The following is a 16890-nucleotide window of genomic DNA, read 5'->3' as shown; positions in this document are numbered from 1 at the left end:
TGAGGGGGTGTCTCCTCCACTGCTGTTGGCAGTAAAGATGCCAAACTGGGAACTCTAAGAGGCAGGTGTTGCACAAGAAGGAATTATGTACTTAGTTATTCCCCCTAAGAAAATAAGTCTGATAGAGGCATGAAAGCTGAACTGAAATGATGAGATTTCCACCATAAACAAACGGCGTAGAGGACAATAGTGGATTATTGAGAGTCCCTCCTGGACACCAACTGACACGGGAGTCCAGGTCATTTACTGTAGCTGAAAAACAAAGGAGACACCTAGAGATATCCTGAAGAACAGGAAAAGAAACTGTCTGGAAAATGCCGGCTCTTAAGAAGAATAGTAGAGGAGGGGACAAAGAGACGATGGACAAGAAGGGGAGGAACTTGGAGTCAGGCTCCCTAGCACACGAATGATGAAACATTAGGACCCAGGCAGGCATCAAATGCTGCAGAGAAGACTTGGGTTGAGCACATTTTAAAGTGGGGGGTCAGTTCTGTTTTAAACACTTTGAGTCAAAGTTAAGCAGGGCCAAAAGCCAGTTTTAAGGTTGAGATGTACATTGATAAAACAAAGATGGTGGTAGTTTGGGTATGGTAGTTTAAAAGAAAAGGGTCCCCAAAGAAAGTAGTACTCTTAACAGGTATGGCCTTATTGGAGAAAGTGTGTCACTGTAGGGGCAGGCTTTGAGGTCTCTTTTGCTCAAGCTTCCCTCAGTGTGACAGTCAGTCAACTTCCTGTTGACTACAAACTGTAGCACTCTCATCTCCAGCACCACATCTGCCTACACGCAGCCATGCTCCTCACCATGTTGACAATGGACTACACCTCTGAACTGTAAGCAAGCCACCCCAATTAAATGTTTTCCTTATAAGAGTTGCATGGTCATGGTGTCTCTTCATAGAAACCCAAACCAAAATAAGACTTGGTATAAGACTTCATATATTGTTGGGAAACTGTAGGATATGAATCAGTTGGGGGGATTAAAAAGGAAAGGGATGAGAACAATGGAACACCAGTATCACCATTTGCTACAGCAATACAGAAAATCCCTCCAGAGACCTCAGCATCATCTGTGCTTTCCCACCTCAGCAGTGCTCAGAGGCTATGCATAGAAACCTACTTGTTTGCTCAAATAGTATTAAAAATATTGTATACTGGAAATAATTTTTTGGCCATCAACCATAGGTCAGACAGTGTACCTAGAAGTTAGCTGTGTGAATAAGCAAGACAGGCTTCCTGGCCTTTTTTTTTTTCACAGAGTTTACAACCTAGCAAGGAAGATGCAGAGTCCTAAAAGACTTGTTCAGTTATATAACCACTCCATGGTGGATGTCATGAGAAAAATGCGAAAGGAATATGACACTATTGAGCAAGAAGTAGCTGTCACCTGTAAACACACATCATGGAAACCAGGGTCTATGTCTCTCCCTGCACTGAAAGTGTACTCTTGGCCAGGGCAACCACTGTTTCTAGCTGGACTCCAGGCCTGGAAGATGTCCCTGGCAGACCCACCTTTAAGTTAAAGACCTTCCCACCCATAGCCCCCTTTCGCTATTTATAAGGGTTCATTTAATTGTTTGATTCTCCACCTTCAAAAGAGCCAAGCTTCTCTATCTTTCACTGGTCTCACTAGGTAGTCCAGACTAGCATGGGACTTGTTGTGTAAACCAGACTGCCTTGAACTGATGGAGATGCAGCTTCCTCTGCTGGGATCAAGGGGTACACCACATACCCAGGTCCTTTGGCTTCTTAAACCCTAGCTCTGTCTGTTTCAGTCTGCTCATAATTATCTCTATTTTCTCTAGGGAGAGGCCTGCCTCTCTTCTCACAATCTTATTTTACCTTTTTTTAAAAAAAATAAAAAGTATTTATATCAGCAAAGTTCTAAATTGTCAGAAAGGGTGATTAATTAGTTAGAAATCATGAGTAGTCGATATAAAAGTTGCTGTCACACTCATCTTGAATTTCAAAGGTGGATATAGAAGTAGGCAAAGATCTGATCAATAAAGAACCACTTTTCAACTCTGCCCACAATAGCTACCAACAATATTTCCAGTCTCTCCCACGCACCCAGAAACACTTCTGGAGCTTTTCCGCCATATTTGTCGCCCCTGAACCCTCACTACTGCTGAGGGAACATCTGGCACGCCACTATGCTGACCCAGAAAACTCATGTCAGTTACAGCTAGCATCCCAAATAGAGAGGTCTCCTTTGCAGGCAGATGTGCGTGCATCTCTTATGTACATGTATGCATACTTGAGAATTCAAGAGAACAGCTGAAAAGGATGTGTGCATAGCCACCTGCCCCCACATCACAGCAGCCACCAAGCCTCTTATTCCCAGCACAGCCAGAGTCTATTCTAACCTGGAAAAGCTAAGGGAAACAGGCTGACCCTATTCACAGACGTCAGGGTAGACACAGACAGAGGAGTTTGTCTTGGCATTAGCTGTAATTGAAACAGTTTGGAGCATGAAGTTAAGGTATGGAACTGGGTAAACCACCAATAGGTATGCAAGTTTAAGTCCTCGACACAATAGCTATGATCCCAAACATCCAAACACTCCCACTCAACAGTGAAAACCAGAGGTATGGAACAGCGGTCTTCACTTCGTCTTTAAATTGTACCCTTGGTGCTGAAGCAATGTAATAAGGACAAGCACTAAAACTAAAGGATCTCTCTCACCCAGCAAGAGGCTTCTCAATTTATTCTCTTGAATGATTTATGACAAATGCTGGGTCTCACAAGAGCATGGCTCTGACAGTAAAATATGTCATAAATTAAAGGAAATCCGCATTAAGTACAAAGCTCTCAGTCGGGTTGCATGACGAGGAGTGGGTCACTTTGATTTTTTTTAAAAATAGTACTAACCATACCTGAGGCTTTCTGTCAGTTTCCTAACACTAACTAGCAGGACCTGAATGAAATCTCAGAATGGAGTCTCCAACACTCTTCGTGTCTTATCCTGGTGATGAAAGATTGAGAAGAGCCTACTGTATTGTCTGAAATACAAAACAGTACTTTAGAGTTTAGCAGAGTCCAACAGGCCTAGATGAAACTCCATAGAATCTATCAGATCAGAAAAGTTTGATGAGCAGGGCAAGGACATAAAAGAACAAGATAGAAAAGAGAGCCAGATAAAGCTCTTTGTGTATGAAAACGAAAGTAGTTAGCGGGGGCCCAAAAGCAGCCTTTGTTTCCCTGCCCTGGATTTTGTGGCTGCCCTGGCTCTTGAGGACTCGTTTGGGTCAGAGAATGCCCCCCCCCCCCGTCACAGGTGACTGACTAATTTCATAATTCCTTCATACACTACCATTCCCTCTCCCTGTGCGTGTCTGTGATGTATGTTTTCTTCCTTTCGCTAAATCCTAGCAAATGTTAAGAACTTTTGTCCCACAAGGGAAGTTTGAAAAGCAAATGTCTCAACCTAGAAAGTCAAACACCAACATTTTTAATATTATTATAATACCAAGAGATTCCCATACAGGTAACCTTCAAAGTCAAGGTTCTGAAGTTTTCTCCTGAACATTCAGTGCAACCAGAAAGCCAATGAGAAGCAACTTAGCTCGGCTCTCTTAAGACACCAAGTGATCACCCCAGTCTATCTAAAAGCAAAAATACTCTTGCTTATCAGTTTCTTTTTTCCTATTTGGTTGTCTTATTAACCCACCTATTACTTGCCTTCTGTGTCAACATGCATGGCAGTGCCGTCTGTCAGTGTGGCTGGCCATGAAATCTCCAGCACCACATACATTAGAAAGACACTTTTGACTAAAGAGACGTATTTTGCTATGTTTATCCACCTTGAAGTAGTTCAGGACAGTCACCTTAACCTTGCTTATTCTTGGAAGTGGTGCCAGATTTCCTTTCTCAGTGCCACCACAGTCTCAACTCCAGGTGAAGAAGGGCAGGCTCTTCTGGAACACCACAGTCAAAGTCAGCTCATCTTCCAGCTACTTGTCAGCCAAGAACAGCCGTTGCTGCGGAGGAAGAGTTCCCACTTGGCCTATTCATTTTCTATAGTGTCTAAGGGCTAAGCCTCAGGTCTGATGGTCTTCCTGTAAGGCTCCTTATGAAAATCAGCATCTCGGTGACTGTGCCAAGGCAGATGGCAGATTGGACAGCGCTTATCAGTTTTACAGTGTTCTCAGAACTGCATGCACTATGGAACAACTTTTCCCTAGTCCCCTGACTGGCAGCATCCCAGCCCTTGTCTGTAGCTCCTCCCTCTGTAGCTCCTCCCTCTGTGACTCCTCCCTCTGTAGCTCCTCCCTCTGTAGCTCCTCCCTCTGTAGCTCCTCCCTCTGTAGCTCCCTCACCTTAGCTTTCCTTCCCCAAGCTCTGTTCACTTTCATCAAGCTGTACTGTCCACCACAAGCCTACACCTAAAAAACAGGGGCCAGCGGAACTCACCTCATCCGCACAGGTACAGACCCTGCCGATGAAGGCTCAGTCAGTGTGTTTCACTTCATTGCTGTTGAATTCTAGTTTACTGACTAAGGCACTCTGTGGCTTTCCTGTGTCTTCTGTCGTTTGCTGGGATGGCCCAGATTAGTATCCGTCAGAGAGTCTGAGAAGACTTCGGCCCAGTGTTACTTTCTCTCCTGGTGCCTTCTGAATATCAGCTCCTTCCCCTTCCCTATGCCCCCACCTCACTATCCCAGCCTCACACAACCCCTCCTTCTCTGCTTTGTACTTAAAACACAACTCCCATTCCCCTGTGTGTCCCTGCTGAGTCTGGGCTGGGTCCCACAGTTGTTTGTGATGCGTTAGTAGTCTCCTGCCTGCGTTTGGACTTGCCACTATGCCATCTTATTCTAACTCCTCCTACACGTGCCTGGTACAGTACCCGCCCACTGCCCTCCCCTCCCTCTCGCCCCTCACAGTCCTTTTCGACTTGGCCAACCATGTGGATAGTACATGTGTATGAGCCAGACATCCTCCATTGGCCTACGCAGGTCTGGAGACATTGTTTTTTTTTTTTTCCCCACATGAATTTCTCTGTATAAATTTTACTGTTGCTATACATTCTTTTCCCCAACTTAATGAACACACTTTGCATTTCCTTTCATTTTTCAAGACACTTACTGCCCATACTTGTTTTTTATATCATCATGGAATTTTGTAAGGTACCTTATTTCAGAATCTGTAACACTACACAGATAGCACATGCAAGATACAATGAACCAGCCAAGTGGGAAAATCACAAACCATCTCCCAGGTGCTGCCATTTCACTATCTCTTTGTTGAATATATGCACCACCCCAGACGTGCCAGCCAACAAAAACAATCCCATGAAGCCAGCCTGTGGGAGCCAGCGCGAGGAGTCAGCCTGAGTCCCATCCTCCCTGTTTGCCATCTCGTGTGTAAGACAGATGTGGAGCCTCCTCTGGCTAATGAGGACAGTCCCTGCCTTTCCCCATGTGCTCACTCCCCATGCTTCCAGCCTGTCTGCACCTGGCTCCCAGCACCAAAAAGGCAAGAAAGGGATTGTGTGAGCTCAGATACAGGAAAACTTCACACCGCTCCTTTGAGAAGCTTCATGCAAGCAGCGAGCAAACAGAGCATTTTGTTATATGGAAGGTCAACACCAAGAAAGTTATTTTGGAGTTCTGATGTATCAGAATGGAGTCCATCAGAGACAGTCTGCACAGTTCCGTCTGAAATGTATCCTCAGATGGTACCACTTACCCAACAGTATCATGTTATTCTTAAAATACAAAGTTTTAAAGATTGTGGAACCCATAGAGAATAATATATAAACTAGAAAAATATTTTAAACTTATTAGGGCAGAAATGAAAGTGGGGTGTATCCTAGTAGATAGATCTGCTCTGGGGATTGGCAGCTCTGTTGAAATATCTCATTGGTTCTCACTGTCGGAACACCTCATTGGTTCTCCCAAGCAAGGCTCCGGATCCCAGCTTGCTGGCTCTGCACAAGTGGAGAAACACCGGCTTGCAGTGGGCTCACCAGGGCTCACGTTTGGTATTGCTCTAGCTGAATCATCCCAGGAGAGTCACTTTAACTTCAGGAGTCTGCTGTCTCCTCTACAAAAAACCACCAATACCTAATGCAGAAGCTATTGTTAGGTGCGTGCTTCCAGTTATTTATAGCCTCCTTTTCCTTTCATAAATTATCCCAGTTGCTCAGGCCAGTTGTATTTTAGTGGCCAGTTCTGTTTTAGTATCTTTTACAAATACTTCGACAATGCATATATATGATTTTGAAATTGTCAGTATCTTAAAAAGCAACATAATTAAATCAAATATGTAATATTTTCCTAATACTGTTTTTTAAAGCGTATTAAATTTTTATATGGAGCTACAGAGTTCTTGCATGAAATAGCTTAGGTCTCTTTTCTTCTTTGGTAAATATAGTGCTAAGTATAATATTAATTTATAAAACACTAAAATAATTTTTAAAATTAATATACCAAAATTAGTAAACTTGGAGTATCAAAGACACAGTGCTGTGTTCATCTAGAACTGCTGTTTGCTGGGTAGAAAGTGTCTTATTTAGGCTTATGTTGCTCTGATGGAACACCATGACAAAAAGCAACTTGGGAAAGAAAAGGCTTATTTCACCTTCCAGTTATAATCTCTCATCCAGGGAACTCAGGGCAGGAACCAAAGCAGAGGCCATGGAGGAATGCTGCTTACTGGCCTGCTCCCCATGGCTTATTCACCCTGCTTTCTTATGGTACCCAACACCAACAGCAGCCCAGGAGTGGAACCACCACCATGAACTGGGCCCACATCAATCACAAGTTAAGAAAAAGTGCCAAGCCTTATCCACAGAGCAATCTGGTGGGGTCATTTTCTCAGTTTGAGGTTCCTCCTTACCAGCTGATCCCAACTTTTATCACATTGACATAAACCAGCTGCACAGCAGTAAATGTCATGGTACCGTCAATGTCCTTTTCTTCTGAGGAAGACCTTTGGAGGGAGCTCATTAGTGTATGTACCACACAGCTCTCTCTGAGCTCATAGGTCTTCCAGAACCACCATCCAGGTGTCCACCCTGGAAACAGGAATCAGGAAGAAAGACAGTATTACAAGCTACTCAATTGTTTACGACCCAAAACCTTTAAGAATTCTTATGCTTTTGCTGAACTCTCAAGCAGAACTCAGGAAAGAAACTGAGACCCCAATGTCCTTTTAAAAAAAACGTTCCCTTTGAAAGAAAAATATCTTAAATTCTAACAAATCTTAGATTACTCTTTAACTGCATAAACATAGAGCAAATTCTTTTAGAATATTACCTTGTTTTCCTTTTAGATTTCTTCTACGTGGAATTATCCTCAGACCCCAGTTTGCTTTCATGGTTCCTAAGTTGACCTTGCAGCCTGGTCATGCTTTTCTTTCCTACATCATGTCTCCAGAAGAAATGTTTCAACTGAATACAGTCCTGTACAGTTCTTGGATGGCACTTTACCACAGCCAGAGCTGATCAGCCACTGATGGAATGGGAGGCCAGGGGGCCTCCCTCTGACTCAGTATCTCAAACCTGTAAACACTGTTGCCCTGTACCAATCTTTGGAAGGACAACTCAATAGATTAGAGGAGAATATTGACATGAAATATCATTCACAATTTATGAAGCAAATTAAAATAGATTTAATCTTTACGAGGCATCTCTAGAGCATTAAATTTGCTGGATTTAATTGCTGATTATATACTCAGCAAATTGGTTAATTATCTTAGGCAGTTACTAGATGCCTATCATTTTGGGTTCTTGTGTCAGTTATGACCATCTTTGGCTCATAATTGAGCCTTCCTTCAGAATATCTAAGTAACAAGGGTGTTCGCTTAAGCTGTAACTGCAGGGAGGTCCATTGGGGCATCTATATTCTAATGTTCAGAAGTCATGCATGCCAGCCGTGTGTTTATCATAACCACAACAGGTATTGCTGTGCAGGAATAGCCCGTGAGTGTGAATATTGCTATTGAGCACTACAGAGGGAAAGGGAACAATGGGAAAGAACTTTAAGTATATTTCTAAGGTCGCCCCTACTAGAACAGCTGGAATTGCTGGAACGACATTGGGATGTTTAAGAAACTGATAAGCCAAGGTGCTAGTGATGATTAAAGACTAATGGGAACTCTTATGCATTGCTGGTGTCAATGTCAAATGCACAGCCACTTAGAAGATCAGCTTTGGAATTTCTTAAAAAGTTCAACACAAATTTATGGTATGATCAGTATTTAAAGTATAGGTCTCATCATACTTTCATTAAACACATGCAGATACAAGTAAACTCAGACTTGAACACAGGGTTTATAAAAGTTTTATTGATCATGTTCCCAAACTGGAATCACCGAAATATCTACCAATAGAAAATGGATGAACAATATAATGTATGTGTTGGGGGGAGGGAAGACTTGTAATGGGAGTGAACTACTCCTTAGCAACCAAGAAGAGTGAGCACAAAATAAAATGGATGAACCTATAAACAGGCTGCCAAGCAAAGTAAGGTGGATTCAAACAGGGTATGCCATGTATGATTCCATTCCTAGAACGACACCAAATGAATCCATCATAGAGAACACAGAGGAGTGGTTGTCAAGGCAGAGAGTTGAGAGTGGAGATTGCTCACAAGAGAAAACTTTGGGGAATGATAACGTTTCCTTTCTTGATTGTAATGATGGTTCCACATCTGTATCCACTAGACAGACTCCTCAGACTACATTTGAAATTGATGTGTTTTATTATGTGAAAATTATATATGAAAAAAATGTTGACTGGAAAATGAACAGAGGGGAATAGGGAAAGACTGGAGTTGAAGACCAGTCAGAGACTGGTCTGTTCTGTGGGAGCTGCCACTAAGTGCACAGCCTGCTCTTATCTGGCTCCCAGGCTGCCACACTATAGAAAGAAAGAAAGGAAGGAAGGAAGGAAGGAAGGAAGGAAGGAAGGAAGGAAGGAAGGAAGGAACGAAGGAAGGAACGAAGGAAGGAACGAAGGAAGGAAGGAACGAAGGAAGGAAGGAAGGAAGGAAGAGAAAAAGAGAAAAAGAAAAACCTTGTCATGCGTTTTTAGTATGAACCAAATATCACCTCCAATTAACATGGTAGCTGCTCCTGAGGCTAACCTTCCACTTCCTTAGGGTCCTGAATCCCTGAGACATCTTTACAGAGGGCAACACAGGATGAGGGCAAGATTCCTCTTGCTCCCTACTGGACCCTCTCCCCTTTCCCCTTGCTGTCCTGAGTCTTTTCATCCAGGCTCCTTGCAATCTCAGAGTCACATCCCCTTGAGAGCCCTTAAAGGAAAAATAAGTAAACAGACATAGAGACAACCTTCCTTAACAAACACAAAGTTAAAAAACTTTCCAAAAGTCAATGAGTCCTTCCTTGTCTCAGTGTGCTCACCTGCTCAAGCCCCAGGACCAGACTTCACATGCCCAGAGACCTGTTGGTCCACGTCAGGAGGATGGACCTAAAACATTTCAGCACTGACTTCCTTGTTTATACAGAGGCAACAATAGTGTGAGAATTCAGTTAGACAGTGCATGGACATCCTTAACTCAGTGGCTGGCACAGAGTGAGAAGGCCGCTGAGGGGCTAGAGAAATGGCTCAGGTTAAGATCACTTGCTCTATGAGGGTGGCTGGAGTTTGTAACTCAGCACCTAAGTCTGTTCACTAACAAACGCCTGTAGCTTCTGCTCCAAAGGATCTGACACCTCCATGGGCATCTGCAGGCACACGTGCAAGACTCTCACACAGAAACACACACACACACACGATGAGAGATTTACTTATTCCAATGAGAGATTGATTTCTTGGGCATGGGGAGTGACATGTAAACCAATATTCACTTTTGCTGGTCAGAGGGCAACTCGCAGGAGTCATTTCTGTCTTTCCATCATATGGTCCCAAGGGGTAGACCACACAAGAGGTGGAAGCCAGTCTGAATGTAAGATCAATATCCTCACCATGGCAAGGTCTGTATTGTTGTAGTTTACTTCAAACTCTGGAGTGCATTCACACACACACACACACACACACACATAATTTTTTTAAAAAAAGAAAAGTGTCAAGCCTGGTATGGTGGTACATATCTTTAATCCCAACACTTGGGATGCTGAGGCTGGCAGATCCCTGAGCCCTGAGTCAAGGCCAGCCTGGTCTGCCGAGTAAGTCCCAGGGTACCCGTGGCAACATAGAGGACCCCTTTCTAGATCTCCCACCCCCAAAAAAGTAGCAACAGAGAACTGCAGATATATGGGATATTCTGTCCTGACTGCTCCAATTCTCGGATTTCTAGAGGACATCAGAAAGCATGTTACCAGCTCTGTATAAGCCACATTAAAAACCTGAATCTGGGAAAGCAGAGCTGCCAGCCTAAACTGGAACATCCCTGAAACTACCAGTTCTGTGAAGGATGAAGGCACAACTTTAAGTTTGAGCTTTGCATTTGAATTGATTGTGTTGTTTTATCCTACACACACCTGAGAAGCCTCCCGGGTGTGCGGTAATTGTCTAAAACAGGCAGAAAAGAGTCCAGCCACACACTACAACTGAAAAATGTCAAAAATTGGATGTTCTGGCAAGCCAAATAGGGAATTAATAATATATTTAGAATTTCTAATAAAGTGCCTGTCAAACAAACAACAACATATTATATACACAAAAAATAAATCCTGCCTGGGTATGGTGCCCTTCCCAAGCAGTATATACACTGTATTCGAGAAAATAGAACAATTCCACCCCAGGTGAAACGTCTGTTCCCTAGCATTTCCCATAACGTTCCATTCACTTGTGTATTTTTTTACGTCCTTTATGTAGCTTCACCAATCTTCCCAGTCATCAGTGGGTCAAGCAGGCACTCAAGGGAACCTTCTGCACCTGGCTCATGGCCAAGCATCCACATCTCAAAGTCCCGTGCGACAAGCTTCTTCCTCCTCCTCCTCATCCTCCTCTTCTTCAGCTTTGAGCGTGGGCCAGTTAGTCAGCAGTAAGTATCCTTCCTGGCTCCATCTAATCATGGTAACCTTCTGGCTGCCTAATGCAATTTCCTCTCTCCCTCTCCTCTCTCTCTCTCTCTCTCTCTCTCTCTCTCTCCTTCTCCTTTTCCCTTTCCTTCTCCCTCTCCCTTTCCCCCCCTCTCCCTCTCACCCTCTCTCTTTCTTCCCTTCCTCATTTCTAGGGCTGCTAGGCCATTATTGGCATAAAGTCTGTATCCAAGGCCAGATGACTCCTTAGGGTGGCTGGTCCCATACCACACCCCTGCATTAGAGCAAGCTGGGAACAGGTTCGATTTTCAGCGGGTTTTGGTGTGCTGAGTCAAACCTGTGACTTCCAAAGCTAGAAACTGATCAGCTTGCAGGACATGAACAAACAGCTCAGAGCTGAAACAACCAACAGCAGACACTCAGCTGGAGGGTCAAGCTGCTTCCCTGTGTGTTTGAAGTCCCCTGCCACTCCGTCTGTAGGTGTCAGAGGAAATAAAGGAGAACATGCCTGTGGGCGGGTGTGTGAGAGAACAAAGAGCCACCTTCAGTGCCACATGGAGGCCACTGCACGGGCTGGAATCAGATGGAAGTCTCCAAACAACCATTCACGAAATAAAACAAGCCTCCATATGGCTGCCTCCATAGGAAAATGGTTATGAAAGTCTATATATGGTGTTGTGGAGTTGGCATATGTCCCTAGGGAAGCCAGCATATTTGTCACGTAGAAACAGAAGCATATGAAGATGCATGAAGCAATAAGCTTGTTAAATATCATTTTTTTACCTCTGTATACTTTTTACTAACACTTCACATAAAATCAGATGATAGATAGGTAGGTAGGTAGATAGATAGATAGATAGATAGATAGATAGATAGATAGATAGATAGATGATAGAAAGATAGATAGATGATAGACAGACAGACAGACAGACAGACAGATAGATATAGATAGAGATTGCAATTCAGCAGGAATCAAGATTCCAACAGTCCTGGGTTTAAAAGGCTAGGTCACTGCATAGGCATCTATGCCACACAATAAGAATGTTTATGTCACCAGAGATAAGGAAAAGGGCCTGTTAAAGACAGAGCGTGCGGATCCTCACACAGAATGGGACAAATCTGATAATACAAAGTGACACTCCCCAAGGAAAATAAAACATGCTTGTTCAACAACATAGATAACTTAGACTAGAAAGATGTTATGGGTGAAAAAGAAAACAAGGCACTTGGGGAGGATGCTACAACGCCCAGGTCCTTCAGGGCACTCTTGGACACTGGACACTCTTAGTCTTCAATGTGGCATGAAGCAATGGGGGACACACACAAAGTTTTCTTTTTTGTCTGTCTAAACACACAACAGTATTTGGCTAGAAACCTTTGTCCTAGCTGAATAAAATTACAGACAAAATTAATTTTATTGTATCTTCTTATTTTCCATAAAGCAACATCTCACATAGTTATTGTAAGAAAAGACTCAAAATCTACCCAAATTCAATTCCCTGTGTGTTTACAAAGTATATATTTTAAATAGTACATATATATATATATACATATATATATATATATATATATATATATATATATATATATATTCCTCTATCACATGCATTTGAAGCAGAAGACATGACATCCATATGCAGGGCCTGGGCAGCAAAGAATCCATATACATATTAGAGTGTAGGGTAAGCTTTGTCCTGAAAGAAAAGGAATCAAAATAAAATACAGAGGTAAAAAAATACATGAGATGTAAAAGTGTGAACCTCTCCACTAATGCAGAGTCTTACACATGTATTATACTCAACATGGTAAGTGGACAAAGAGAAGCCTGCATGATGGACAGATGGGTGTGCCATTTGGCACAGATGAACAAGGAAGGATTAACCTTTTTTTTCAGAAATTAGTCAAGGGAGTATACTTAGCAGGCCAGATGGAATTTCAATTACCTGGCAGCCAACAGTTTATTTAACCTCTAGGTATATGGTGAGCAATCATCAAAATAAAGACTTGGGAGAGGGAAACTGCTCTATCACATGCATTGGAGCAGAAGACATGACATCCAAATACAGAGCCTAAGCAGGAAGGAGTCCATACCTGTAAGTGGAAGTTTCTTGTCCTGACTCCCTGTTCCCCATCCTAGTAGCAGCTTCCAAATTGCCATAGACACTTAATATTATTTATAAATTCTCAGGCAAATAGCTCAGGCTTATTACTAATAAGCTCTTACATTTTAAGTTAACCCACATTCCTTATTTATGCTTTGTTACGAGGCAGCACATTTATTAGCATGGCACACACATCTCCTGTTCCCTCTACATCTGGCTAGTGACTTCTGGCCCTGCCCTTCTTTTTCCCATCATCCTTAGTTTGGTCACCCCACCTATACTTCCTGCCTGGCTACTGGCCAATAAGTGTTTTATTAAACCTATTTGAGTGACAAATCTTTACAGTGTACAAGAAGATTATTCCAGAGCATTCACCCCTTGTTTAAATAAAAAAAAAAATGAAGGTTTTAACTTTAACCTAGTAACTATATGCAACAAAAACAATTATTAAGAAGTACAGTAACAATATCTAGTCCATTTGTATTTGGCAAAATTAGAGAAAATACTCTATTATCTATCTTTTGTAAATTCAAAGTTTTTATTTTTTTTGGTTTTTCGAGACAGGGTTTCTCTGTAGCTTTGGAGCCTGTCCTGGAACTAGCTCTTGTAGACCAGGCTGGTCTCGAACTCACAGAGATCCGCCTGCCTCTGCCTCCCAAGTGCTGGGATTAAAGGCGTGCGCCACCGCTGCCCGGCTAGTCCAAAGTTTTTTAAAGCTAATTTGCTTTCTATTATAACTAAGGAAAACACTCTATTTAGTCTTCAATTCCATTGAAGACTCCAGAAGGGCTAAATGTTACCTAATGACAGGGATATCAGGATGCCTAGATAGATATCCAAAATTTCCATGTAACATTGGGGCATTCAACCCTGGCCTACAGGCTTAGCATATCTGACAGACTTTTTTTTGAGAAGCAGGGAATTCTGAAGGACTGTCATACCTTGTCTTGGCAAAGTTCAGCAGTCACCTTTCTTGTGCCCTGCTGGTCCAGTTTGGACAGTAACTGTCAGAAATTGAGACAAGGACAGTTTCTTTGCCCACTGGTTAAGTTTTGCCACAAAGAAAGTAAACTCCATATAGAATTTCTTTGCTGTCTATCATCTTCTTTAAAGTAGGTTGGTGCTGTCAGAGCAGACATGTTTCACATGTCATGAAAAACTTTAGGTTACTAAACATATTAAATGACATATTCTGTAGGTCTTTGAAGGGTTCAAGGACAATCAAGTGTTTGAGGACCATCTATCTATTTAAAATATACCTCTGTATATCCTTGAAAACATATCTGACATGACTATAAGTATGACTGTTACAGATGACTATTAATCTGTATTTCTTAATTACACATTACATTTTTAAACTAGCTGCATAAACATAATACCTTAAACAAGAATAGAAATATACATAGAGTAGAACAAAATTAACTTTAAGTTTTTATCAATAAACTAAAATTCATATCAATGTAAAATATTTAAGATTAATAGTTGTTTTTCAACTGTAGATCCTCTTTGCATGAGAGAGTCGAATAACACCAGTGGACATCAGAATGCATAAACCCGGTGTGAACTTACAACCATTATAGGTGTGCTCTCTTCTGTATCAAAACCCAATGACAAAAGAAATGCATGATTCACATATTTATAGCCGATATCGCTTCCAGCTCAGTAATTTGCTACAATGGCTTATTTCAGAGAAACATGTTTACTGATGTGTTATGAGACACATGATAAAGAATATAGCCTTATCAGCACTTTTTGCACTCAGCAAGAAGTGCACAGGATAAAGTCTGGAAAGATCTGAGTGCAGGACCTTCTCATCCTGTGAAATCAGGCCCTCTTTCTCTCTCTCTCTCTCTCTCTCTCTCTCTCTCTCTCTCTCTCTCTCTCTCTCTCTCTCTCTCACACACACACACACACACATACACACACACACACACACACACACACACACACACACAATGGGTATGCTCGCAAGCCCAGAGGCTCTTTCAACCCTGTAGTCCAGGGATTTTTGTGGAAGTCTTGATCATATAAACATGGTTGATTATTAACTCAATCTCCAGCCCTTATCACCCTAGATTTTTATCGTAGCTTGTTTCTCTAATGACCAACTTCTTCCTAAAGCTATCCAGGAGCCAACTAATAGTCACCTAGTTAGGACAAAAATATATTACTATCATCCAAGAAATTCCAAGAGTTTAGAAAGTCTGTGTTGGGAACCAAAAAGGCAAATCTTCAAGTAAGGATCATGGCATCCCTATAATTATTTAGGATACTATAAGAGTTTTAAGAACTATATTCTAGCACAATGCACTAAGACCAAGAACATATTTGTATGACAATATCACACAAACTTTTATCAGAATTATAGTTAGTCAAAGAGGATATTGTCCAACCTTCCCTAGATTAAAAATTAGTATTAAAATATCTTACTCACTACAGGTAAAATAATATCAAGCTAATCCCTTGTAATGATCAAATGACCTTCATACGTGAAGAATTCCACATCTGAGCTCTGAGTAACCAAATAAGCATCCTAGTTAAAACCTTGTAGCCCTGACACCCTTCCCTTAACCTTGCTAAGTTTCCAGGGCTCTCACAGATAGACAGTGTTTCTATTAGCTGGGCTTTTTTTTTTCATTTTTTCATATGTATGTGATGTGTGCGTACTTGTTCACTTGTATATGGGTGCATATGTATGTACAAGTACATGTGAATGTGTGTGAGAGAGAGACAGAGAGACAGAGAGAGAGAGAGAGAGAGAGAGAGAGAGGTTAATATCCAGAATCTTCCTTGGTAGATCTTCCACCTTACTCAGTAAGGCGAGATATCTCAATCAAAGCCAGAACTCAAAGGTATGGCTAGCTTCACTGGTTGGCTTGCTCTGCCTATCTTTGCATTCACTCTGGGACTAGAATTGCAGACAATATCCCATGCCCACCTTGGTTCATGGTACATGGGTTCTGGGGATCACTATGCTTAAGCAAGAGCTTAAACTACTAAGCAATCTCCCCAACTCTAAACTGGACTTATAGAAACTCTAGAAGAAAAATCAAATAAATGACTTTTAAAACTTCCAGCCCGGCTTGATATTTTCAGTGAATTAATTTTAAATAAGGAGATTTTGAGGTTTTGACTGCTGGTGGGTGTGGTTTTTATTACTTACTAGTCTCCATATACTGTTTAGAAACTTGGCTTGTAAACGTCACTGCTAGCAAAAGAGTGCTGGTTACTGTCTCAAAACTAAAGCAGAATCATAAAGATGGAGTCAGTTTACAGCACAGAGAAATCTCTGATACAGCCAGTGACGTGGTCATGATGCAAGGGCCTCTCCCAAGCCACATCCTCATTCTCTGATGGAGTCTCATTTCTTGGAGCTACAGGGTAAGCACCCCCACTGTGTGCTATGAGAAGATGCTGAAAGCTGACACTTGTTCTGTTTCGCTAAGATTTTCATTCATGCTTTTGGCGACTTCGTTAAAGATGTATTTCATGCCTATAACAATTCTATAAGCAGGGAATCATAGCAGAATGATGTTGATGTGTGGAATGTTCAACTACTTAGCAACATGACTGTACATAAATATCAAGGCTAACGGCAAGGCAGAGCTAAAAAAAAAAAATTAAACAACAGTCTTGGTGTATCCCAATCCCCCAGTTCCACATGGGCTCAGGCACTATGCACCAGAGTCTACAAAACACGTTTCTTCTCAATCAGCCTGCACTTCATCTCCATGAAAATCTCTTTGATTTCTCTGTCTTTGCATTCTGGATTTGATGTGGCAACTATCACTACACTTTTGAGTCACTGCAAAACTCCATGTCCATTGTTCCTTAA

General features: G+C 41.9%; 1 protein-coding gene across 1 annotated transcript in view; it reads left to right on the top strand.

Moving 5' to 3' along the window:
• Nucleotides 1-16890, top strand: part of Pou6f2 (POU class 6 homeobox 2) — a 472454-nt gene that overhangs the window by 446612 nt on the left and 8952 nt on the right. Inside the window, exon 8 of the mRNA XM_038334628.1 lies at nucleotides 10787-10955. Coding sequence (XP_038190556.1) covers nucleotides 10787-10955 — 169 coding nt within the window. The remainder of the gene's footprint in view (nucleotides 1-10786; nucleotides 10956-16890) is intronic.

The sequence above is a fragment of the Arvicola amphibius genome, chromosome 6 (assembly GCF_903992535.2).
Source record: "Arvicola amphibius chromosome 6, mArvAmp1.2, whole genome shotgun sequence".
In the NCBI taxonomy this organism is placed as follows: Eukaryota; Metazoa; Chordata; class Mammalia; order Rodentia; family Cricetidae; genus Arvicola; species Arvicola amphibius.
Note: the sequence above shows the minus strand (reverse complement) of the source record. Positions and strands in the feature narration are given on the sequence as shown.